The 26,755-nt window shown below is 41.2% G+C and overlaps 1 protein-coding gene across 1 annotated transcript; it reads right to left on the reverse strand.

Moving 5' to 3' along the window:
* Positions 1 to 379: 379 nt before the first annotated feature.
* On the reverse strand, positions 380 to 21,496 carry ADNP2 (ADNP homeobox 2). Its single transcript, XM_082298408.1, has 5 exons — positions 21,362 to 21,496; positions 16,174 to 16,334; positions 14,234 to 14,353; positions 9,586 to 9,675; positions 380 to 5,671 (listed from the first exon to the last, which is right to left on the reverse strand). The coding sequence occupies exons 3-5, from the start codon at positions 14,339 to 14,341 to the stop codon at positions 2,705 to 2,707; spliced, it is 3,165 nt and encodes a 1,054-aa protein (XP_082154534.1). The 5' UTR covers positions 14,342 to 14,353; positions 16,174 to 16,334; positions 21,362 to 21,496; the 3' UTR covers positions 380 to 2,704.
* Positions 21,497 to 26,755: the final 5,259 nt, after the last annotated feature.

Raw genomic sequence — 26,755 nt, forward strand, 5'->3', positions numbered from 1 at the left:
TTTCAAGCTCCTTGGCTTTCCTGAAAACCACGACCATATTGCATTCTCAGTTGCCACTTCCACATTTCAAAATTCATCTGGTTTTTATTTCTACAGTACCCACTTAACAAGAGCACAAGCATTTAGTGACAGCAAATTAGTACCAAGATTTAAGAGTTATCAGCCTCTAGGAAAATACAAAGCTATCAATATTTGAGATAATAAATAATTACTATAATGCACTAAGATCTACCTGAAGCATCTAGATCCAAGTTCTACATCTTACTTTCCCTTGTCTCCTTCAACAGCCATTTTGCACCAAAAGAAATGTTCACATGAAGTTCTCTGAATGTATTAAAAGAAAGAAGGGGATGGATACGCAATCATTTGCACACACACCTAAGAGAAAGTTAAAAATCTGGTTTATTTGAAACTGTGAAATCAAAGTCCAATAAATAAAATGCTTAACATCAACACTGGACACTATGTAGGAAAACTCTGGTAAGACTGGATTGCTCCTTTGGTGCCCCGAGCATCGACGAACCATGAAATGACTTCCCAGCTCCCCACAGCCACACTGTTCTCTCAACAATCTTTCCCCATTCATGGCAAGCCTTCCCCAGACACACACTGCCCAATTCCCCCATGCTGAAGTCTCACCAGCACCAGCAGAACTGCCCCAAAGATGACAGGGCACACAAGGCCGAGGCTGTAAGAGTGAGACTGAGTGCCTACATTTCAGAACTTCTAGAGAGCATATCCCTCTTCCTCACTCAAAGCCCTCTGAATAGGTTTCATGAACTGTGCTATGGCCAAGTATATTCTATTTTTAAATTTTTAATGAGCAATTATTAGGCTGTAAGAACACATTGGTTCTTAATCACTTTTTGGGGTGGGGGGTGCAACTGATCCCATAAATGTTGTTTATGTTTGTTTAACACCACTATTAAATTACTAGGTTTTTCCAAATAGCAGATTCTCTCTAAGTAACCATATGCTACATACACATTAAAATTCCTTGAAGCAATCATATGAAAATAGTAAGATTTTATCCAAAATATAACTCCAAACACAACTTACAAAACCACAGGCAGGAAGTAACCAAATTCTGCTAAAAATGTCACACCCTTTCAAAAACAGCAATAAAACATTCTGTATGTGCTTTAAAAACCATGGCACAGGGCAAAAGTATGCTTACTATCCTAAAAAATAGAAATAAGTGTGGGCATCTCACCCTTTCCTTGTAACACTGGCACAAGTGAACTCTTACTCTTTTCTTAGAAAAGAGGGTGAGGAGAGGGGGATGAAGAGGAGGAAATAAAACCAACACATCTTACAGGTTATTTATTATGGAACTGGCTGTTAATACTGGAGGCACTCTTTGACAAGCCAGATGAAAACAAGCATATCCAGATAGAACAGTACTCAACAAGGCCTTAATGCGGCCACCAGTTTGTGCTTCAACTCAAGTGAACCTTCCCAACAGCTTTTCTATAATCTGCAACAGAGATGTTGGTCCATACTGAAGGTAAGGCTATTTGGGTTTTATACTATTGTGATGCTCTCTATAGGCCAACAAGAACCAATCACTACATTAATATCCTTGGCTCAAGTACCCAACAGTTTAAAGTCTTGATGCTACCAATTCATCCAGTTTCAGCCTGTACCATTTCTGACACAAGGGACTTCAACCCAGGGATCTAATTTGCTGGGGAGTAAACTACTCAGTTACTACCTCATAAAACAGCAATTTAAAATGTCAGACCTTCCACCAAATTTGGGTGATATTTGGATAGGTAAGTGACATGCACAGAGGTCATACACTCAATGTATCAAAGCACTCTCCAAAGCAGCTTTGTTTTTTGAAGAAGAAAATAAAACAAATGCTGATGCCAAGCTTTGAACCATAGGTACTTGAACAACCAGGCTTCAACACCAAACAAAAAGGATAAACACTTCTGGTTAGCAAGATCTATTTAACAGATAACACAAACATTTCAAGCCAGTTCATTGTAACACTTCAATCGGCACCCGAAAGCCCCTCAGTCCTCACCATGGTAATACTCAGCAGGAACTACAGAACACCAGACTTAACTGGCACAGGTATTTTGACTGAGGAAAAAACCACAGTGCCATGTATTTCACTGCTACCAGTGCACCGGGAATTTGAAGGGGCAACGGATGTAAAGGCCGCAATCACTTCTCAAGTAGATAAACCAAAAGATAGGTCAAAATATCAGGACTTAAAAATTCATATACTCAAATATATGTTATTTACATCGTTTACCTCGTTATTTTAACCAACATTAACCCACAATTCATTACTTAGAAAAGACAACATTACAGAAAAATAAAATAAAATTTGGTTTTAACAGGACAAGTGTTTTACATGGTGGTATAAAAAATGTAATGGGAGCCTGGAGGGGAAGAAAAATAAATGATAGTGGAACAAAAAAAAACCCATCACAACAAAAAAACCCACAACACTACCCCCAGAAAAGGCAAAAAGCTAAAACAAATTCCAGATGTTTAAGTCTGAAGGTTTTAGCTTTTAAAATACACAACTACGTGTGCCTTTCACAATAACAGTCACAAGTGAACAATACTTTTTGTACTACTGCACCCTTCAACAGGCCAGTCTGCAAGTCAAAACAAACAATATAATAAACCGCTAAATTATAAGTATGCAATTATGGATTACTTTTAGCTGTTATAAAAAGCTGGGTTACATATCCAATGGTCCAACTTTTAAATTCAAACTGTGCTTAATGTTTTTTAGTTCAGACATACTAAAACCCATCAGCACAGATGGTTTGTGATGTTTTACTGCCTTTAAGCATGTATTCCTCATTTTTCCAAAGAATGATGCAACATCAATTTTCCACGCACATAGCAGCAAGGAAAGTAATTCCACCTCTTTCTTAGAAGGATATGGCCTCTTGTGAAAGTAGTCCAACAAAAACTGTTTCTGTGCCTCATATGAATTGTGATCATACTGATTAGGATCTACCGCTAGAAAGCGGAGATCCTCACTAGAAGGAAGCTTCCTCATCTCAGTCCTAATCTTTTGTCGCTTGAAAGGCACTACCCCTGAATTCACTTCGTTCTCTGGAGACAGAGCTATGCCAGTACTTAAGCTCGGAGGCTGCTGTTCCTTATTCCTTTGGTCTTCTGCAGTAAAGCAGGAATCTGATTGCTTTCTTTTCAGTACCACAGAAATATGCTTCTCACCATTCACAAGCAGCAGCTCTTTCTTCTCAGTGCGTTCAAGCTGCATCTTCAGGCTCGAGTTGGTGTCTTTGGGGGCACTTCTACAACGGAGCAGATGTACAGCAATAGCTGTCAGAGTCATATTTCCAGTGTACACACCACAACAGTGGATGCACTTGAAAGCAGGAGACTTTAAAATCGTATGCACAGTCGGCATTATATGATGCCGCTCTTTCAAATGCTTTTCATAGGTTTCTCTACCAGCAAACGTACCTAAGCAAAAGGGACAGGTGAACATTTTTCTGGTGCATCTCCTGTTCGTTTGTGCTGTCTGAGGTTTCACTTTGATGTAAACAGGGACAAGAACTGTTGAATATATTCCAACAAGCACTGCCAAATGTACTTCTCTTTCACCCATGTCTTCATCTGGTAGCACTGTGTTGAAATCGAAGTGTGGAAACACAAGGCCACCCTGAGCATCGTTACCTAGCTGAATTCCTCTGTTGCTGTAACTTGCATGCAACTGCTTTCTCCCATTGTGTGCAGTTTTATTGTGCTCCACGAGGCTTTTTAAGTCATAGAAAGTTCCTGTGCAAAACAAGCAAGATAAGCCATGCATGAAGATATGTTTCATGAGCTCTTCCTCACAGAGAAAACATTTACAAGCGTAACACCGGATCGTTTTTTCTGTCATCCTTAGAAAGGGTGCGCAAGCTGCAAGTTTGTGAGGTTCTGGGGTTTCTACTTTCACTTCACGTGGTTTGTGGGCCACCTCCATGTGCACCTCGTAGACATTTGATGGGAAAAGCTCGTTACAAACAGGGCAGGTCTTCCACTGCTTGGCCTGTCTGACAGCCGGGCTTGTTTCAGGAGCAGGCGGGGAAGCCTGCAAAGATACATTCTCAGAAGTCAGAACCACAGGAGGAGAGGGAGCACTGGCTGGTGACTGGGACAGCTGAGTCACTGACCCCGACTGCATGAGCTGGATGGGCACCTGTGGAGGTGTCACAGTTGCTACACCGCCACCAGGAGGTACAGGCAAAGTAACTGAGATGGGGGTCAGTGTGTACATTTGCATCCCATTAACCTGCTTGGCCTGCATGAAATGCCTCACTATAGGGCCCGCAGTCAAAAAAGCTGTGCTTTGAGAAACTGGAGGCTGAACTGGCTGATTTACTGGGATAACTGCCGGGGCAACAGGCTGATTAAGCTGAAGGAACCCAGGTCCAACAGGCTGTCTGACAGGAACCACCCCAGGGGCAACAGGCTGGTTAAGCTGGAGAACACCCGACCCAACTGTCTGCGCCACAGGAAGGACCCTAGGATCAATAGGTCTGTTCATGTTCCCAAGTGACTGGTTGACAGACAAAATTCCTGGAGCAACTGGCTGATTCACAGAGAGGACTCCTGGTGCAACTGGTTGATTCACAGGGTTGACAGGTTGAGTAACAGGGAGCGTTCCAGCTGGAACTGGATTATTTATAGTACCAATGGGTTGATTAACAGGAAAGAGCCCAGGCATGACAGGCTGATTAAGAGGAAGAACCGCAGGGGCCACAGTTCTATTTACGGTCCCAACAGAATGATTAAGAGGCAGCCCATGAGAAACAATGATGGGCTGGGAAGGCGATGGCTGAATACAAACGTTGTTCTGACCCATGGGAGGATTGCTGGGCACAAGAGTGACGTGCGAGGACCTAGTGGTGGGAGCAGAGGTGGTTTGTGGGACGCTGCCAGAGGCACTTGGGACGGTCACTGGTCCAACTGTGTCCTGAACTGCTTGTATCTGCACCGTGCTCTGGTTTTGATCAGTCTGTGGAAATGCAACCTGGATGCAACCTGGAGCAGTCACGGAACCTGTTGGGACAGCAGCAAGCCCTGAAGATGGAGCAGCAGCTGCTATACCTTGGACAGGCTTTGGAGCAATATACATTTGTTTCGCAAGTCCGGGTTTCTTAATATGTTCTGAAATCAGAGATCGAAGTTTGTTCTCCAGGTCTCTGTGTGTTTCAGCTGTCAAGATATGGTACATTAAACAATCTGGGCTGTTTGCAGGAACATTACACTTTTTACAGTAGAACTCAACCGAATTTGGTGTACTTTCATCACATTTCTCACCAAAATATACATTTACTAAGTTGTTAAAATGGTTCATCAGTACATGTTTCTTCATATTGTAATACAAGGTGTCTGTGAATTGACATTTTAGACACGTGAAGTTTATGATGTCACTCCTAAATTGTTTCATGCCATCTAAAATGCTGACTGTATAATTTTGTATTCGTTTATTAGATGAATGAAACATCCGGATGTGTTTTCCCACTACTTTGGGATGAGAAGAAAATGCACATTTTGGGCAAGAAACCACCATCTCTTGGTCCACTTCATCCTCATGGTAACGATGCAAGTGATTCTTGAAAGAAGTAAGCAACTTAGACGAAAACTTGCATAAGCTACAGCAGTATGGCTTTGTTCTGTATCTCTGCAAACAAAAGAAAAACATCCACTTAGAAACTGCCAGCTCCTACATCACACTGGTATCTGTTTAAACCCACACTATCACCTGTCAAAAATGCCTTCACTGGACACATAGTATATATCTTGTCAAGTTTCTTCTGGTTTTGAAAAGCAGTTTTAAGATTAAATACTTAAGGGGAGAAACATTTGCGCCTTTTTTGTTTCATTATAATTTACTAAGAAGCCTTAAATGAGTTTACTTCTACTCTAGTTCACAAGAAGTAATTCTGAAGCCTGTTTTTAAAGACAGGAATCACAGAACAAGCCAGGAAGAATTTGTATCCCACTGTACATAGGAAGTTAAGCCTTAGCAATTAGGAATAGTAGTCCTTTTACTATGACACTTCAAAAGCTTTATTTAGTTCAAGGCCAGCTCCTATCTACTGGACAAAAAGAGAACAGAGAGAACAGGCAGGGATTTTTTTCTGTATTTCAACAGCCTACTCTTATCTGAAAACTCTCCAGAAGGACCTTTCCAACAAAGCCATAAACAACTGATTTTATTAAGAACATTCTTCTGCAGCCAAAATTATAATAGAAAGTAGTAAAACCCCCTTCTATGATAAAGCAGCAATGTATTAGCTCATACATACAATTTGTATTAACTCACATATACTGGGCATCCCATCATAGTAATTTCTTTAGGAAATTTCCTCAAAAATGCTCAGTATAGAGAATACAGATTCTTCTCAGGGAAGTATTTTTAACTGTTTAAGAATTCATCTATCGTGCACTAAGCAGTGGTTTGCTCCCTCAGTTATATGTCATATGACAGCACTGCTTTTCATATCCATATGAACATTTTTTTTCTTTCTGAAAAACAGGTATCCCCATCAACCATTCTTTCTGATCAGCTTCCTGGGAAGTTAACCCTGGCTCCTGCCAAAAACTACAGAATCAGTCACAGAAACATCCATGCGACAAATCTGCACTCTCAAACATCTAGTGGAATCTGTCTGTTCCCTCAGACATGTTTTTCACCTCACTGACTTCTGCCCCTCATGAAATAGAGCCCAAAGAGAACAAACGGTTCTGCCACTACAGCATCCAGCCCAGTTAGAACACCCACACACATCTCGCTGACCAACCATGAGGAACAGTAACACAACACATGCAGGTGGGTTTTTTTGCCATGTCATACAGCCATGGAGGTTACAGTCAGCCATCTACAGACAACCCAGACAGCCATCTACTAGCAGTACTAGGAGAGTCTCCTGATGATAACCAAAATCTAAGCTCCAAATTCAAAAGACTGGGTCAGACAATGCCACTGGCTGGCTAAGGCTGCTGAAGAAGTACACTGCTAAGAAATCACTGAATTACCTTCTACTTACACTCTTTAGGTGTCTAATCTCAGCTGCTACTAAACAGCAACAAAGCAAATTACCAGACACATCAATCTTCAAGCAATTTACCTGGAGAAAGGTCACTGACAGTAATGAACTAATGAAGCACATAGAACATTACTAGAAGATAGGCCTAACTACTTCTGAAGGAGTAAAGTGACAAAGAAAAAATTCCAAACAATTCTCTTTCAACAGAACAGAAGCATGTGAAGTTTGCTGCTTTGATATTCTCTGCATGAAATAGAGCTCTTCCACACAAACACTGTACAAACCATTCTGTCGGCATGTTCTCCTTGCATACTCATCTGCTTTTTCTGTTCACAAGTGCTACCACAGTTTACCAATGGTATCCCAGTTTTATAGAGAATTTGACAAAATAAGAATTGCAAGCCACTTAGGAAAAACAAAGCATCTTGGAGATTGACCAACACAACCTTCATCTGTAAAAATGGAATCCAAAAGAAGGCTTAATAGAAACATCAAGGTAAATTCAATTAGTACTCCCTCAAAGAACCTACCCCAGAACATAGCAACACTTTCTGCTATGTAGTCTCACATTCCCCACAACCTAGAAACATGCAGAAAGACAGGACAGCCTCCAACAAACAAAGTTCTTCCAAAACTGAATGTCTCCCTAAAAATAGTACAAATGGTGGAAACCACCAACTACACTTACACAGACATCTTCTCCAGCCTACTGAGTTTACAGGAAGAAACAACTTATTTTCCCCTTACGGCAACAACTTCGGAATACAACATCCTGAAGGACAGACTTCTTTTCTCCCAAATCTAGGCAGCATGATACGTGAATGATATACATCAATAAACCAAAATTGTTTGAAGAAAATGGATAGGAACAAGGTTAGCATCCAAAAGACAGTTTGGCAAATCCGTTCCAAGAGACCGCAACATACTACCAACTCTACACTGAATTTCATCAGATCAGATTCCAATCTCCTTTTTTGGGCAGATATAACTGGTCATACTGACTACCTGACTCAGGACACCTATTTCTCCCTTCTGGTAAGGGACCAGGTCTCTCTGCCTTGTGTCCCTCCAGACAATAGGGAAGAAAGAAGCTTCCCTCTCTAGTGCACAATTTTTAGTTATTTTCCACTTTCATTGAAATAGCTTATCATTTTTCCTAAAGGACTGGCGAAGGAAGACAAGCTTCACCTAGTCCGTCTTCATCCTGTTCTTCCCTATTTCATGTCTGGTGAGGAAGGGGAACCTCTGCTGCTCATCTAACACAATCTCCCAACACTGAACTTCTTTCTTTAGTCAGAAGGTAAAGGCAAAAGAGACAGAACCAGCAAGAGCAGAGCTCAAATAACATGACTGGGGCCAGAAGATAGACCTAGTAAAGGGAGACGCTTTTCATGTGAATAAAGAATAAATTAAAAAGGAGGGGAAAAAATAGAAACCATCATTAACAATTCAGATTTATTCCATTCACCTAAACTAAAGGCCGTATTTAGTAAACATAACTGTAAGCCTCATCTGAAGTGGCACTTAAGAGCCTGGACACAATTTATCCCAACTCAAACAAAAAGTCTCATTTGACTCGCCCACAAAGTCACGTGAACAGATAAACTTCCAGTTGTAAACGTGAACTCAAGTTCAGACATCGAGAAATAGGAAACAAAGCAGACAAAGGTCCTGAAGGGTAGAATCCTACTTAATGAGAGCTTGACAAAGCTTTGTTTGGTCAGCCAGTATGCTGGGGGCTGAAACTGCTCCACTTTGAAATCTTAGTTTGCTTTAAAGATAAAGGCAGATGTTTTAAATATGGTACAAAACAGTCCTGACAATCCCCCCACCACACTATTCTAAAGCATCACCTTTTGATTCAAGATGAAAAGAGCAGACACACCCACTGCTGTTCAGATGCCAATGACAGGTCTTCCATATGGAGGCAATGAGGGGCCCCAAGACTCTTCACTAAGACTGACAAGTCCACCTTTTTTACTGGATATACTCCTCCGCTCCACACTGCATCGTAGAAACTTGCTACTATATACAATTATAGAATTGTTCCTCTCAACCCTGCCTTTCTTGCAGAGTCTAGCTATACAGAACTAAAAGCTGCTTCACATACACAAATCTAACTGGAAAGAGCTTTCCACTGCCACCCCATACCAAGCCACTAAAAATTTCATCATAATCCACTTGCATCTATGCAATCACATTTTCACCCTTCCAGAAACAGGAGCCATGTTGAACACAAGAACATAAGACTACATGTTAGATTAGGCTAAAAGTGCAGAAGATTAGTGTAACATCTTAAACACCGATGTTCAAGGTTCTATCCTTCAAGACAGCAAATGGCAATTGAAGTCCTCATAACCAGCTACATTACAGGGAAAAGCAAAGAGGAAATGTAAGATTATTCCCTGACTAACAGCACTTAGAAAACAAATATTAAAGCAATTTTTTTCCATTAAAAAAGCTGCCTCCCAATTTCTGAACATCGTAAAATTCAGCAACTCCACAAAACACATTTACTCAAAATTTGTGCCATAAACATACATACCTTCCTTTTGCCCACAGGCTCCCAAGGAGAGACATCACTCCATGAAGTGTTACAAAAGTAGCTTTCACCTGCATCAAAACTTTTAAGATTCTAAAAGTAAAATAAAAACAAGAAATTAAAACAAGGCTTTTGCAATCTGTTCTGAATATAAAGAAATTCTCAATAAGAAATAAGGAAAAATAAAAAAGAAAAACACACACAAAGAGAAGATGGCTTGGAAGTCCATACAGCATTCAGATACTGGTCCCAAAACTCCTTTCAAAGAAATTACTTCTTTGACCATCTTTGATTTATTTTAACTCAAATGTTTGTCCATATGACTGCCTGGTAATAGAGTAGGAATTCTGAACATTTCATAGTTACTGAAACTAATATAGGGAATGAAAATATTTACACTTGAATTCCACTGCTTCCAGTGGAATTCACAGTGAACACAAAGTATTTTCTCCCTCTACCTTCCTCCTCCTTCATCACTAATATTTCATTGCTTACTTCCATTTATTAACTTACCACTATGGTTTACCTCGCAACAGGTTTTAGTATTAAATCTGCATGGCAGTGTTACACTTTTAACTTGGAAAAACAAAAGACATTCACAGAAGCTAATTTCCAAGAGCTGCTTTTCCTGAAGATGCAAAGACAACAATATTACCATGTCTGCAACAACTCTATCAGGGAAGGCAACTTTCCTTACAGCCTTCTTCTAGTCAATCCCAACAGAGCAGTTTATGTTCCTCAAGCCAAAGCCAGCTACTACCCTAAAAATGCTAAGTTCATCTCCAGTTTTCTGAGACCCACACATATTTAAACACAACCTTAATCGGAGAAAAAAAAAAACAACGGAACAAACTAGATTCCTGTTTACTGGGCATTTTTGAAGACCCTAGGCTAGAGTCAACAGAATGCCTTGGATGAAACACAGGCTACAAATCCACGCTTTACCCACAGAAAACTTGCACCTCTTCTCCCCTCACATTCTTCCCTTCCACAAATCCCTCTTCACTCAAAACTCTGCAGATACTTAGAGAAGGCAAAATGTTTCCACCTCAGTACCAAACTCCACTGCAACAGCAGAAGCAGATAATAAATAACATTTAAGATCAGATGACCTTATCAAAGGAGTGGAATTCACTAACCTAATAGTTTGTGTTATGTGAAATTTAGAAGCAATACAGAATATACTTGGCAACAAAGAGAAACAATCAAATACAGAATCCTACTTAATTCTGTAGGCTCTGTCTACACTAGGCTCTTGTCCACACATGCAAATATGAGCATTCCTGTGTGTTGAACAGATTACAGTAAGACAGAACATCATGCCAGTGATAATTTGATTTAAACTTCATTATTCAAGAATTTAGAAAAGTGTGGCTGAGTCTGCAATACGCTGTCTAGCTTTTTCAACCATCACGTATGCCCAAGGAGAATCCAGAAAAGCTCAGGGCAACAATAAACAAATCCCGTGCAATCTAATCAACACCTATGAGTCATGTATTTGCCCTTCAGCCAAACGTTTAAAATAAACAAACGAACAAACAAAAACAAACAAACCAAGAACACCTTATAAAGATCTCTTGCATGAAGCAAGAGAAATCCCAGAACTTTGGAGAACTATTTTTGATAGAGAAAATGAAGAGACTTGAGATTTACTAAAAAAGTTTCAGCTGAACATGCTGGAGTGAATTACACACTGTTAAAAAAAGGTTTCTTAAAGTTTATGGCTCATCTGAAACATGTTCTATTTTTGGTTTGAGAGACAGGCTCCTACACTCAAACACCAGATTCCCACAAGCCAAACACACGTGACAATATATCTAAACAGTTTTGCTGAAATGGCTATTTCCTACAGAGAAATATCTATTCATAAAAATAATCATTCTTATCAATACAATTAGTAAGTGGTGCAAATGGCTGTTGTGAACACTTGCTTTAAACAGAGATCCACTAATTTGTTATACCCTTCCCATATTTCTCACTTCCAGGAGGCGAGCAAAACAGAAGGGAAAGGTAACAAGAAAGGAACAAAGCCCTCTGAGAAGCCTGACTAATCCTGATGCATAATGGGTATTTTTAGGTTGAAGAAAAAAACATTTTTAAACGAAGAACTGTTCTCCCCTCTGTATTAAAACTATCATGGTTTTCCAGAACAAAAAGATAAAAAGCTCAGAGTTTAAATGAAGATACAGAATCATAGAACAGAATCATGGAATGGTTTGGGTTGGAAAGGACCCTACAGATCATCTAGTTCCAGCCCCTTTGCCACGAACAGGGATGGCACTCACTAAACCAGGTTGCCCAGGGCCCTCATCCAACCTGGTCTGATACACTGCCAGGGATGGGGCATCCACAGCTCCTCTGGGCAACTTGTGCCAGTGCCTCAGCACCCTCTGAATAAAGAATTTCTTCCTAACATCTAATCTAAACCTCTCCTCCTTCAGTTTAAAACATTCCTGCCCCTTGTCCTGTCCCTATCTGTCCGTATAAGAAGTCTTCTCCCTCCTTTTTATGAGCCTCCTTCAGGTACCAGAGGGTTGCAATGAAGTCTCCCCAAAGCCTTCTCTTCCCCAGGCTGAAAACCCCAGCTCTCCCATCAGCATCAGCTTCAGAGCAAAGGTGCTCCGGCCCCCTGACCACCCTCATGGCCCTAAAGATCACATTATGCTAGAGAAGCTGAAACAGTTTATTAAAGGAAAACCTCTGACCTTGCAGTGGACTTGAACACACTACTTGGAGAATCAAACTAGTACTCCAGCCAAAATGCTCATGGTTTTCAGAGATCAATTAGCCTAAAAACTAACCCATTTGGTCTCTAAGCTACAGGGAGGTACTAGTCATACATGAAATTCCTTCATCTTCCTCACAAACTATTGTCCATTATCATGCCTTATTACAACAGTGCAAGATCAATTTCAGGACCAGATGCAAGTCATGTTTGTATCATACCATATTTCAATCCATTTCTTACACTGTCCAGCCCCTTCATAGAGTCCAGACATCAAATCTCAGTATCTGAGACAACAAACAAACCAAAGGTACTTCTCACTAGATGGTCTTCAAGGTCCCTTCAAACCCAGGCCATTCTATAAATAAATAAATATTCTATAAATAAATAAATAAAACTCTTAAGTTTTACTAAAACCTCACACATCCCATGCTACCAAAAAGAAATACCATCATCATATGAACCAAGTACAAATCAAGCTATAGAAACCATTCTTCCTGCTGCTGAAGTTGTACCAAAACCAGCCCCAAATTACCTGGAAAAAACAAACTGAAGTTATGAACTTGGTTGAGGGAGAATTATTTGCAAAAAAAAAAAAAAAAAAAAAAAACACCACACCTAATATGGTATTTTTTGGCCCAAATCTCATAGAGGTTTTTCCACAGTGGAAATGTTTGCCACATTTCCCACCACCACAGGTTATTAAAAATGAAGCAAAAACAACTAAATGCACATTATACATATCCCCAAAAACCCAACCAAATACAAAACAAATTACTACTTATTTACCATTGAAGTCCATGCAACAATCAAAGAGACCACAAGCAATTTCATAGTAAAAATCTGTCACCATCAAAACATTCCTACTTCAAATGGTCAAGACAGACTCAGGTTCTGAGTTAGAAGTGTGATTACAGAACAGTATTACCACAGTAAAAACAGCAAGTAAACAGAAATTACTAGACGTAATTTTCCTTGAGCTATTACGACATTTACATATATACAACATCGTTAACTGCAATAACAAAGAATGTTCCAAAATCAGTTATGCATGTAGTCTTGAACAATTTTCTTCCAATAGCTTACTTACAGAGTTTCAGAAAGAAACCACCACAAAAGACACAACAGCACCCTTATAAAGTGTTAAGCCTATTTTAGTACTGCCATACAGAAGCAATCAACCTCTTGACTACAGTCAATGCAAAGTCATGAATATACTCAACAGCAAAAAAAGCCTGTGCACCAGCTCACTGAAATACACCACTGTTAAGAAATGGAGTTACATTGCTATGTTTGCACCTTTTCTGGTATTAAGCTTGCCAATCTGATGGTGTGCATTCTTTCTGACTGATGCACATATTTTCTTCTGGAAGTGGCAACAATGGTACTAGGCTCATCTTAATTGCCCCAGTACACCTGCATATATTTTTTAAGATGCAGAACCAAACTACAACTCAGTAAGACAATTTTGGTATTTTTCACTGGACACAAAGTTTAAAGGCTTATCCATTTTCAGAAATGCTGACAATCTTTATGTCCCTTCAGGGGCTTGCCCTTGATATGTGATGGGGTGTCTTTGAGGAGACTCAAGTCCTCATCTGCTTGAGATTTTAAAAGAATTGAAAAACGTTGCTACATAGCACACAAACAAAAACTCATTAGTCTGCTGTATTTTTTCCTCAAGCTGTACTGTTTCCTTTTGTTGAAACATTACTAACAGAGAATATAATATGCAGCACCATCTATGACACATGTTAAGAAATACAGCCTCTTGCAGTGTTACATACTAACACACTAAATGGACCCCCCCATAAAGATCTATGGCAGAGCATTATACATACACCAGAAACTGAAATATTTTTCAGGAGTTTACATTTCAGATTGGTTTATATTTCAAATCAGTTTACATTCTTTCAAATGCTTTACCTTCAACAATTCCCTGCAGCTGTCAAGCCCAAGATCCACAAGAATGTCCTTCACTTTTTTTCGAGCCTTCCTTATATTATCAAGGTTTTGAACGGGAATTTGAAACATTTTGCACTTTTCCTGGGGGAAAAAAAACCACAAGAACCAAAAAATAAAGAAAAAAAAAGAGGAAAAATAAAAATTAAAAAAAAAAAAGGTGACAAAATACTTGAACATAGGCACTTGCACTTAACAGTGTTAAAATAAGAACTAAAGTCTGCAAAGTCATAGAATGGAAATACTTAGATTAGAAAAGACCTCTAAGATCATTTGAGTCCAAACATTAACCCAGCACAGTCAGTCCACCATTAGCCATGTCCCTCATCACTACACCTATGTGTCTTTTCAATACCTCCAGGAATGGGGACAGAACTACTTCCCTAGCCAGCCCATTCCAGTGCTTGGCAACCCTTTTTCTGCAGAACATTTTCCTAATAACCTCCCCAGTACCACTTGAGGCCATTTCCTCTTGTCCTGTCACTTGTTACTTGGGAGAAGAGACCGACCCCCACCTGGCTACACTCTCAGGCTGTTGTAGAGAGTGGTAAGATCTCCCCTGAGCCTCCTTTTCTCCAGACTAAACACCCCCAGCTCCCTCAGCCACTCCTCATCGGACTTGTGCTCCAGACCCTTCCCCAGCTTTGTTGCCGTTCTCCGAACTCACTCCAGCTCCTCAATGTCTTTCCTGTTGTGAGGGACCCAGAACTGGACACAGCACTTGAGGGTGAGGCCTCACCAGTGCCAATCACTGCCCCAGTCCTGCTGGACGCACTATTGGTGATACGGGCCAGGATGTCATTTCTTAAATATGAAAACACAGAATCCTTAAGCCAAAGAAGTGGGCTCATTAATATTTCCCAGTAGATCACCTGACTGATTTTAAAGGAAATACAATCTGACGGGGGGGGGGGGGGGGAGGGAGGGAGGAATTCTTTACATTTCTTCTATCTGCAGAAAATACCAATTTTTTCTCTCAGATTTCCTTGTGTCTACATGGCAGGAACACTGGTTTTGTGGGTTTTTTGAAAAAGAACATGAACACCACAATTTTATTAAGTTCTATTCAGAAAATTACTATCATCTTGTTTAGGAAGGAGAAATTCAACACCTTTCACCTTGAAGGTTAGCATCAGGATGAGAAGTCTCTTTGATAATTTTCTTTGCTGTCATGCATGTACATGCTTAAAATGATTGCTAGTAAAATCTAGATTTCCTGCTGAAGTTTCTACTTTTATAAAATTGTAGGTATCCATCCCCCTGGGCTCAGCTTCAAAAGTATGTCAACTGCCTTTGTCAACTCCTTCCTAGATTACAGCCAGATGCAATTTAGACTGAGCTTTAAGAAACTACAATGGACACAGAAGGCAAAACCTAACCCTAAGCCTGCACTGAAGAAAAAGGTCACTGAAAGCTTCCACAGTATTTGGTGCTTAAACACCTAACAGAGCATCCAGGAGCATTTACAACATCTTAGTCCTTATTGCTAAACAATTCATCCATCCAGGACACACTTGAACAGGAAAAAGAAAAAAAAAAAAAAAGAAATCCCCAAACAGTACTTCAGCACAGATGGTCTCAAATGTCTTGAAAAGCTGTACTTTACCAAAAAAAAGCAAGCTCCCTGCCAACGTGAAAGCTTTACTTTGAACAAACGGTAAGACTTTCATGCAGATAGTTGCAAAATCCCCATCCGCATCAGACACCAGGTACAAGCTAAGCCTCAAAAAAAACCCAAAACCAAAACAAAAACAAAACCAAAAGAAACCCACAAAACCAAAAAAAAATAAAAACCCACAAACCATATTAAAAAAAGTTCTAGTCTGTATGTAACCCCCCCAAACCTTAATTTATGTACAAAACATACAACTGAGGGGTTTAGAATTAAAATTCAAACAACTCACATAATATTCTTCCCTTCTTCTCCCCCGAAAGGAAAGGTGTGTAGAGAGAAATGGAGAAGGAACCCCATTTGACAGATGCTAGTCTTGTTTTCTAATGTTTTTTATCACCAGGAAGTTCAGAAGACATTCTGATACAACTGGGGTGGGTGTAGACCAGGAACCTATACAGAATGGAATAAAGCAGAGTAACTGGTCTGGCATTCTCTCAAAATGCAAGCAGTAAAAATCTGACATAAAATATTCTTTTCAAAGTGAAGTCCACTGGGAATTTGCACAGTGTCTAGTTAAAGCTTTATGATCGGTCCCTCTATGACAGCAGGTTATGGACATCAACTCCATGGTCCAGTATGGGTAACAGAGCTGACTGGATGCCACCAACCACGCTCAGACCAGCCAGAAGGAAATGCAGTTCAATACATTAGGCTTCCCTGGAAACAGTTCCCCCATCTCAGTCTTTCAACTCACACATTGATGCTACTGAAGAAGGTGAAGCAGGCATTTGTTGAGGCATGTCTAGCTCACAAATAAGAAACAGTCTACAAGGGGTAAAGTACGTAACATCCATGCACGTCAACAGTTTTCTTAATCAGTAATCATTCTGAAATTGAAGTTAGTAATTCAGGAGAAAGAAAAACACACCAAAAACCCACCATAACAAAAAAACCCCTTGAATATCAATTATTTTCCAGTTTTCAAGCAGTTGGTCTTCAATCCAAAGGCCAGCATGTGCAATCACATGCAATGTTATTCAGTAGGTATTTAAACAACCTGCTTGGGAGTAAGGATTTTAAATTGCTCATCTCACACTAGAATCACAGAATGACAGAATGGCTTGGGTTGGAAGAGACCTTAAAGATCATACAGTTCCAGACCACCTCCCATGGGCAGGGACACCTACCACTAGACTGGGTTGCTCAAAGTCCCATCCAACCCAGCCTTGAACATTTCCAGAGATGGGGCATCCACAGCTTCTCTGGAAAACCTCTGCCACTGCCTCACCACCCTCACAGTTAAGAATTTCTTCCAAATATCAAATCTAAACCTACCCTCTTGGAGGCTCTGTATCCATCAGACCAGCACTGCCCCATCATAAAGGTCAGGAAAGATCAACCTTCTAAGCTTATTCCCTCAAGCCCTCAGTTTAATTTCCTGATTATTATGCAGTTTATTACCCACAATTTTATACTAATAATTTATTTTTCCTGTATTTTGGACATTCTGCAAGCTTTAGCTTGCACTTTGGTTCCGTGCATTTGTTGGTCCCACATCCCATTCTTAACCAGCAAATTCAACATGAAAGGACTACAGTAAAACTGAGTCTTGATCATTTTACCACACTGCCTAGCTAAAAGACAAAAATTTATCTTTCACTGCTTTTAATTGTTGTTTCCCAAAAACCTGATAATCCATTGAGTTTTCAGACTGTGCCATTTCATAAACAGAACCAAGGCAAGTTTATAGCAAAATAAAATAATTTTAGCAGTTGATGTCTCCAATTTTAAGAAGTCCATTCAACTCTTGCTCAGGCATTTTAGCCATCGAGCTATTCCTGTATTTGTTGCTTATTTAGATAAAATCTCCATAACGATATACAAAGGAGAGTTTTATTCAACACTACAGGTTCCTTTCATTTCTACATTTGTTACCAGATTGCAACACCCAACTAACTACATTTGGCTTTTCAAAGATCACAAACGAAACTCTTCCCTTCCAGCAGTACTGCAGTATTTAAGACTAGCCTAAAAGACAAGGTAACAGCCTGCACAGTATCTTAGTAGTCAAAGACAGTTTGCAAAGTAAACTATCTTTTACTGTAATTTCTCTGCATTAAAAAAAAAGCAAAAACACTAACATTGCACCTCTTCAAAGTGAGAAGTCATCACAAAATGCCATGTTCCTATTCATTCTACTTCTTAGAACCATTCTCATTCACCTTGGAAGGAACCTCAAGAGGATATCCAGTCCAGCTTCCCACAAGCAGCCTCAACCATTAATTGCAGCCAGGGCACTCTGTTTTGGCCAGTCAGGTTTGGCAACCTCTCTGGGCAACCTCCTCCACTGACAGACTGCGTTCACAGTGAGACCTTTTTTCCTTATGTGAAATCAGCACCACTCTCATTTGTGTTCCTACAGGAAATAGGATTTGCAAGCAAATTAAAATGGAGTTGGTATGGAGCTGGCACAAGGAAGATGCACATATGTGCCTTCAATGGACATGCAAATGCTTCCAGCAAAATCCAGTGAACTAGATAATCAGCCATTTTTAGAGATTACAGGAAAAGAGGCATGCTAGAATACCCAGAGAAAATGGCTGTAAGGTAACCCTTTTAGACACCAGGTAATCTGTACAGAAGCAATATCTCCAGATGTGTTCCTAAGTTAGCTTTCACTAGTCTGTTGTTCATAGAACTGTTCAGAGTAGGGAAATTATGAAAGGCTCATGGAACTTTGTCCTTTCATATTATCTGCCTTGGAAATTGAATCATTCTTAGTTTTTATGACTTTTATCTAGTAACTGTCACTAGTAACTGAGAAAGAGATTTTTATAAAGACTTTGGTCTTTATAAAAGGTTTGTACCTTTATAATTGGTTTGGAACATTTGGGTTGGAGTATTTTCAAAGGTTTGTTTACCAACTTGTATTTCAGCAGTCATCAGAACTGACAAGCACCCATAATGAATTGTTTTCATTTTAGTAAACTCATGAGAAGTTGATAATTCACTATTAGCTGAGATAACAGTATAAACTGCTTCACTCCTGAAAGTGAAATGAAAGCATGTGATCTATTTCTAGGAATACAAGGAACAAGAACACTGGATGGCAGAGAGCATCTAGGAGGACAGGCACACTGAGGAACTGCCTAGAAGAATGCAAGTTTGGCTTGGCCATGCCAAATTTTACCATAGTCAATTTTGTTTTGTTTCTGATAAGCTTACAAGTCCTCTAAAAAGTCACACCTGGCTATGTGCTCAACCACTCATTACATGGTCAGTTCCATTTCCTGGACTCTTATCTCCACCTTCTAAAAGAGACCTAACCAGATTTACAAGTACAACAGCACCATCAAAGCTTATCCAGCCCACAGAGGGAGAGGGAAGAAAGCTTCCTAAAGAAAAAGAGTCAACTGATTAGAATGGATGCTATTCTTGTTCATTATTTAATCTGTTGTAATTAAAAATATATTCTAATAAAACTTACGAAGAGCAGTTCTGGTCAACAAAGTAATTCAGCTTTATCATCTTATATTCAAATTTCTATCCATGTGCAACTTGATAGAAATCTCAGGTAAAAGATAAATAAAAATTTAATTCTTCTTTGTCCAACTATATCAGAAACCTCTGGGCATCTCAAATCACAGATCTCCTAGAGTCACAATAATTTTGCTCTTTTCACAGCTACAAATCACCTGTTAAAAAGGTCATCCTGCCCAACACCAAGACAACCATCATTCAACAGCTGTGAACACAATGAGCACTAAGGTGTGTGATGATACAGATGAAGACACCTGCATCTTACCTAACAAACCAAACTTAAATAACTATTGGGATGATTCATTAACACACATCCAAGTCCCTGCTATCCAAGACTGGTGAGAAGAGATGAAGGGACACTATCACTTAAACACAGAGTCTTCCTAAAGCACTAATTCACACAATGCTTGACTCTCTTGGGAGTCCCCTCTGGGGACTGACTCGATTTTGAACCCAGCATGATTCAAGTTCATCCTAGATGACGTAAGCATGTGCATGGAGCCCACTCGAATCCTCCAAGATCTGTCAGCCGCATGTGTATGTGAGCAGAAGAGTCAAAGCCCAGCCTACTGCATTTGTGCTGCACTCATCAGTGTGGTATGACCCCAAGACTTGACACTTTACAAATGCACACAACAGTCCACAGCACAAATAATCCAAAACCTTAACAAGTTAACAAGGGGACAGAACTGAAAAAACAACCCAGGGCTGTACAGCAGGTTTCAGAGGAAGGACTAAAGTGTTCAAACACAAGCCAGCTCTACCAGCACTCAGTAAGACTTAGCCCAAATCAAGGAGTTCCCAGTGGAAAAACGTAAGGCATAACAACACTGTGTGCGCTCTTCCTTGTTCCTAAAGATTTGCTGTAATTTGTGGAGGTTGTTTTTCACAAAGCTTCCATGAAAAGAACCACAGGAACTATTACAGCTTATCATATACAGTATACCTTGTAATAGGTCTTATTACAGCTTACCACATACTTTATTTCTTATCCTGTTGCTCTAAATATTGTGCTAAAGAAATCCCCTTTACTTGATCAAAATTAAAGAGAAAGTTTATTAAAAGGAACACAAGGATTTCTAGAATATAGATTCAATATCCCAACAGTCTTTTAAAGTATTTCATTATAGTTCTTTACAACTGTTTTTTACAAACACAGATTCTTGATGACAGAAAACTATTAAGGGCAATAACCAACTTCTCCCCAGTAATTTACCTGTCAGAACTTTATCAGCTGAAACCGAGTTGTTCATAAGTTTGACAGTACAGGACTCTGAACGGCTGCAGCAGGAGGCATACACGTGTCTTTTATTCCGTTTACAAACCAGGACAACTGGAACTCCCCATTACCTGCTCTCGACCACAAAGCAAGCGCACTCAAATGGTTTTCATGGCTTGCACTGCGGGGGTTGTGTTTGTTTACGTTATTCACAAACTTTTTTTTTCTGACCGTATGCATTGCTGAGGCACCCCAATATTATTTAACGTAATTTTGCATTCCATTAACTGATTCCTTTAACTGGTGATGAAGTGCTGGTTCTGCACGTGTGCCATTCCTGCCCACGCTACAGTTTGCCAGAAACTGTTTCAAATTAAAGCAATTCATTAAACGTAATCGAAACTGTTCATCCAGACTTCGAGACAACCTATTAAGCTGGTTCCTTAGACACCCCATCGCCGAAATGCGACCTGCAATTAAATAACCAACACGCAAGAAGCGCGGTGCTAACGAGCTATTCACAGCCCGCAGCAGCGGCGAGGCAGCGGGAGAAGTTCCCCGTGCTAAAACGCCTCACACGACGGGGCCACGCCGGACCCGTCCCGTCCCTCCCCGCCCGCACCCAGCGCGGCCGCTCCGAGCTCGCAGCGCCCGCCGAGCCGAAAGCGCGCAGCCACCGGGGCGTTCACCGCCCTCCGCCCCGCCCAGCCGCACGTACCCGGCCGGGCTGCAGGGGGAGCCCCCGCCGCTGCTGCTCCTCCTCCTGCTCTTCCTCCCGCTCCTCCTCCTCCTCCTGCGGCGGCCGCCGCCGCCCGCCGCGATCTCGCGCCGCCGCCGCCCGCCGCTCACGGCTCCGGCTCTGCCCCCGGCGCTGCCCCGGCGCTGCTGCCGGAGCCGCCGCGCCCGCGGCCCCGCCCCGCTGCCCCGCTGCCCCGCCTCCCGGCCCGGCGGCCGCGCTCAGCGCGCGCCCCGAGGGGGCGGCGGCATGGCCGGCGCCCCGCGCGCGCCTCGCCCCGCGCCCAACTCCCTCAGCGCCCGCCGCCCCCGCCGCCCGCGCCGCATCAACCGCCAGAAAGAGAAAATGGCGCTCGAGCAGGCACGGGAAGTGACGTCGAGCCTCATTTGCATGCCAGGCGGCCAGCCAATGGGGAGATATTCGGTCAACGCTCCTATTGGTTCCCTGACAGAATGGGCGTGTCTGGGGGCGGGGCCTCATGTGGGGGCGGGGCCCAGCCTGGGGCTCACCCGCGCCCCTTCATACCTCCAAGGGGCAGCACTGAGCGCTCTCGCGAGAGCCGTGACGTCATCCCGGGGAGGAGCTTGATGACACCTTGCCCATCACGCGAGGTTGCCACGTGACTACCCAGCCCTGGTACGCCTGGGATGCTGGGTGGAACCTCATTTGCATTTGCTGCATCCTGGAGGCCCCGCCCATCCCTGCTGGCCAATGGGGCAAGGCGAGGCCTGGTGGGAAGGCTCCCCATTGGCGGCGCTTCTGTGGGCGGGGCTGGCACGCCTTGGCGCCATCGCAGGGCTGGGCTGGGGCGCCTGGGCCTGGAGCAGCAGGGGCACGGGGTAGGGCCTGCGCACGGCGGCCCCTCTGGTGATGGCGTCGGGGGGCGTGGCACTGCCACGCCGGTGGCACTGGAAGGCTCTGAGGTGTGATGGAAGACACATCGCTGCAAGCCTGTCCCCTGTGCTCTGTCTACCAGGCCTCTCCATGTCTGTCTGCTAACGAAGCTCTTGCTCTTCCCGTGATGGCGGACGGTTTCTGATGGACACAAGATGAAAATAGAGCCAATCCTGTGTGCAGGCGGGCAACAGCCGTACCACAAGGACCAAGACAAGCGACCACATCAGCAGGATGGGTGGCTACCCACCTCTAAGACCCGTGGTGTGGCTCTGCCACCAGAGCCAGCAGGAGGCCAGTCGTGGCAGGAGACCGTATAGGGCCATGCTGGATCCCATCCTTGGCACATCAGGACCTTCTCCCTGTGTACCTACCAGCTTCCTGGCACAGCTTTCTGTCTTCCCCACAAGGTTGATCTGGCTTTGCTCAGGCTATTCCCAAAGGCTGCACAAATTAATTACTTCAACTAGAGTCAACTAGACTTAAGTGTTCACCACAGGAATGAGACACTCATTGATGGAAGCCATGGGGGGTTTTGCCATGGGCATCAGCAGCCATATGATTTCACTGTTGGTCTATACCCCGCTCGTACACAGGTCAATGTGTTGACCAGTGCACATCAACACCTGTGAAGGCTACAGCAGCAGACTGACTGGTATCTTCTCCAAAATTAATACAAATCAAACATTCACATTGACAGAAAAGTATTCTTTTTTTGTTTTTTGCAGTAGTGGTCGCAAAATTTATTTGCCTTTGTAGTCAACAGTCCAATAAGTACATTGAAACATAGTTCTAATTTTTTTTCTGTTAGTAAGTTCCTTAGCCGTGTACTTTCAGCACCAGTGTATACACAGTAAGGCTGTAGGTAAAAAAGGGGCAGCCATCTATGAAAGATAAATTATCCATAGTAGATATAGGACCACGACATAAAAAATTGTTACTACACAGTGCAAGGAGGGATATGTCCCACTTAGTTTAAATGTAGCATTTAAAATAACGGTGTTAACTTCTCTCTTATCATTCATAAAGTATAATAATAGAACATGGCTCTGCCAATATGGAAAGGCCCAATGGCTCCCACATAAGCAACAACATTAGAGTTCCATTGTGACAAACCCAATAATTGCAAAGTGTTTCAAACAATGGGTGTGTTACAAAGATTAAGTAAAAGGTTAAGAGAAAACATTTGTGAAAGGGTTTTTCATAGCTGAACATTCCAGCAAAACTGTGGGATATGTCCTCATTTTCACAGAACCCCAGGATGGTTGAGGTGGGAAAGGACCTCAGGAGGCCATCTAGTCCAACCCCACATTCCCAAGCAGGGCCACCTGGAGCCAGTGGCTCAGGGTCGTGTCCAGATGACTTTTGAGATCAACCAGTGTTTTCTATCAGTTAGTAAAAATGGGAGCTACTTTATAGAGGGGATACATTAAATGTACCCACATAATAACTTTAGTTGTAAACCTGTTACCTGTTTATTGCCATCTGCCAAATCCTGCAGTGTGCTCACCAAACTCGGGTCATGTTTAAATCAGGTGGAGTTGGCGCTCATTCAGCTGGGAAGGGAGGTTACATTACATTGCAGGACTGGCATTGAACTGTAGACATTGGAAGTAGGTTTATCAGCCACCAGCACATGCCTAAGGCTTTCCAAAGTGAAAGCTGTGACCAGGCTTCAAATTGCTTCCCTTGTAAAAGAAAAACCAAGAAGGACAGCAACATGCAAAATCAATTCAAGAAGAGGATTTGGAAGAATAAAAATGGATCAATGTATGTATTCACCTTTCCTGCAAGTCAACAACAATTTTGCAATATAAAAATAAGTGGGCTTGAAGACAACAGAGTGAAAAGAAGTCAGAAACACACAATGTGAAGAAGAGTAAAAAAAGTTTAAAAATCAGGTTTTCTTAGATAAAAGTAATAGCTTTGATCAATCAAATCCAATGGATTAGTAATTTTCTTTGGGAATGTATTTGAAGATTAGTACTTCTCCAACTAGAAGACATCAAGAAATTTGGTGTATGTAACTTTGCTGTCATATGAGAGTTAAATATTTGTTTAGATACCTTAACAGGTTACATTTAACAGTAATATATTAAGTAATATTTTTGCTTATACTGTTGGGCAGTTCAGGTCTGGAGGAACAGACAACAGCAAAAGAGCACTTTGGCAGGTCACAGTGACTTCTAAATGCCTTAGCCCTGTCCTCTCCTTCCTGTGGGCGAAATTCACAGCTTCAGCTCTTCCCATTAGCTGTCTCCAAGCAGAACAGCGGGAGCAAAGAGCACCTACCTGCAGGTGTACAGCCAGCAGCTGGGTTGGCAAAAGGGACTCCTCAGAGTCTATGGGAAAGTCAGGAGAATTAACTTCTATAGCTGCCTTCCAGGTCCTGGAGTAAGATCCCAAACCAATACTGACCTAGATGACTCTTTTGAGGAAGTGCAAGAGGATGGAGGGGAGCTCTGTCTTTTTACAGGGATTTGCAGCGAATATTTTTTCCCTTCAACTCTCCAGTACGTTTTCTACATCAACTTATATTAATGTAATGTCCCGTTGATTTTGAAGAAGATGCTGCAGCACATACCAGTCTCAGTGACCATCTTTAAAACTGCCTGATGAACATGTTCATTGGTCTATTCTAGATGTTTAAGGATTGATGTAATTACTTTACACTTACTCTTCCCAACAAGCAGAAGTTGCAAGGTCTCCCTTTGCATAGTCTGCATGTTTAATTTGCCAGAAAAAGGTGTTTCATTGCTTGTTGTAGTGTTGCCATGATTCTGGAGAAACAGAAGACCTTGGAAGAGTTTCCAAAGGAGCCATGTGCCAAGCCTCCCATTGCAACCCCACTCTTCTGCTCCCTGCAGGAGACCTTCTCAAATTCCACTGAAGTCTAGAGAGACTTTTACTGAATGTAATAGCTTTTCAAACAAGTTTTCATCATGAAAGGAGGAGCTTCTCTTCTAGAAGAAGAAAAGGAAGCCAAGAAGCAAAGTGCAAAGAAAAGGCAAAGAACAATGCCAGGCAAGCAGAAGTTGTGCGAAAAGGAACCGTATTTTAAAAGTTGTATTAGTTCAATATGTATTTTTTTATATGAGCAAAATGTAAAGATTCCCAGAGAAAAAGTTTATCTCAAATACTTGTGATTCTGGCTGAAGCAACATCACTTTTTTTACTAAACAAAATGATGTTTATCAAGATAGCTTTACCTACAAAAAATTAGACTTAAAATTACTGCTAAACTATGTGATTATTTGGCTAAAGAAAGATGGATCTTAAAAATCCAGGTTATGTTGTAGAAAGGAACTAATTATTCAGACAAGCTAAGAAGGAAAGATAACTAGAAAAGAATGAAGAATCTTTTCAAGTCAGTCTACTAATTAGGATCTCTGATACTAGTTGACACTCAAAATTATTCAAATTAATTTTTAGTATTTATGAATTTCAAATATCATTGGGAAATTTTCAGTTTCAATTGCATTAGAAGCATTTTAGCCAAATTTGAAGAGAGCATGTCTAGAAAGATTAAATATCTCTCATTTTTAAAAAAATCCTAAAGTCTGTACAGTAATGCAGAAAATCTATTCCTCAGTATGTGTAAATATTCTACTTTAAGAATTCCTTTAGAAAATACAATTCAGTCTACTTTTCATAATTTCACAAGAAAATGTTTTACAAGAAAATGTTAGAAAAAAACAACCACCAATGCTTTTGCCAACACTTTGCACATACAAGTCTGATATTTTCTTTTCAGATGTTTTCTGTTTTAGAAGACGAATTTAAAAACAGTTTTAACGAAATATTGGGTGTTGTCAATCTTTGTCTTTTTAATGCCAAACATCCCTTCAAGTTTGATCCAATTTTCTCTAGGTTGTTCTGGAAGTACAGAGGTATATGTCTACCAGTACCACAGGCAGATGACTAACTCAGGAGTACACATTTGGTTCACACAGTAGGGCTAATAAGGCTGAGTAAATCCACTAGAATGTCAATGTTTCTACATTATTTTGAACTTTATTGAACTGGAGGAGATATCAAAAGAATAAGCTGTATTTTTTTCTCACCTCTATTTTCTCCTTGTTCAAGTTTTACCAGCAAATAACTTTCCCGTGGTGCTAGATGTCACATGTAATTTGTGTAATAAAGAAGAACTTATACATGCAGATTCTTAGTCACTTACTCAGCCTTTCTCCTGCTCACATCGGGCAGGCATTCTGAGAAAGCTATAAACCAGGATCATACAGCTTCTTTCTGAATTATGTACATATTATGTATCAACTATTTTTCTTCATTCAGAAATACTGTTTATCAGGTTCTTAGAATAAATGCAGTTCATGTATGTATTCATTCATATAACCACAGTATTCAGATTGTAGTCTTTAAGGACAGGCAACATTGGATTACCCCATCTTGGTTCAGCTTCCTGTTCTGGGCATTTGATGGGAGATAAGATAAAACATAAAACAATTGATGTTTAACAGA

The sequence above is a fragment of the Coloeus monedula genome, assembly GCF_965178545.1.
Source record: "Coloeus monedula genome assembly, chromosome: 1".
In the NCBI taxonomy this organism is placed as follows: Eukaryota; Metazoa; Chordata; class Aves; order Passeriformes; family Corvidae; genus Coloeus; species Coloeus monedula.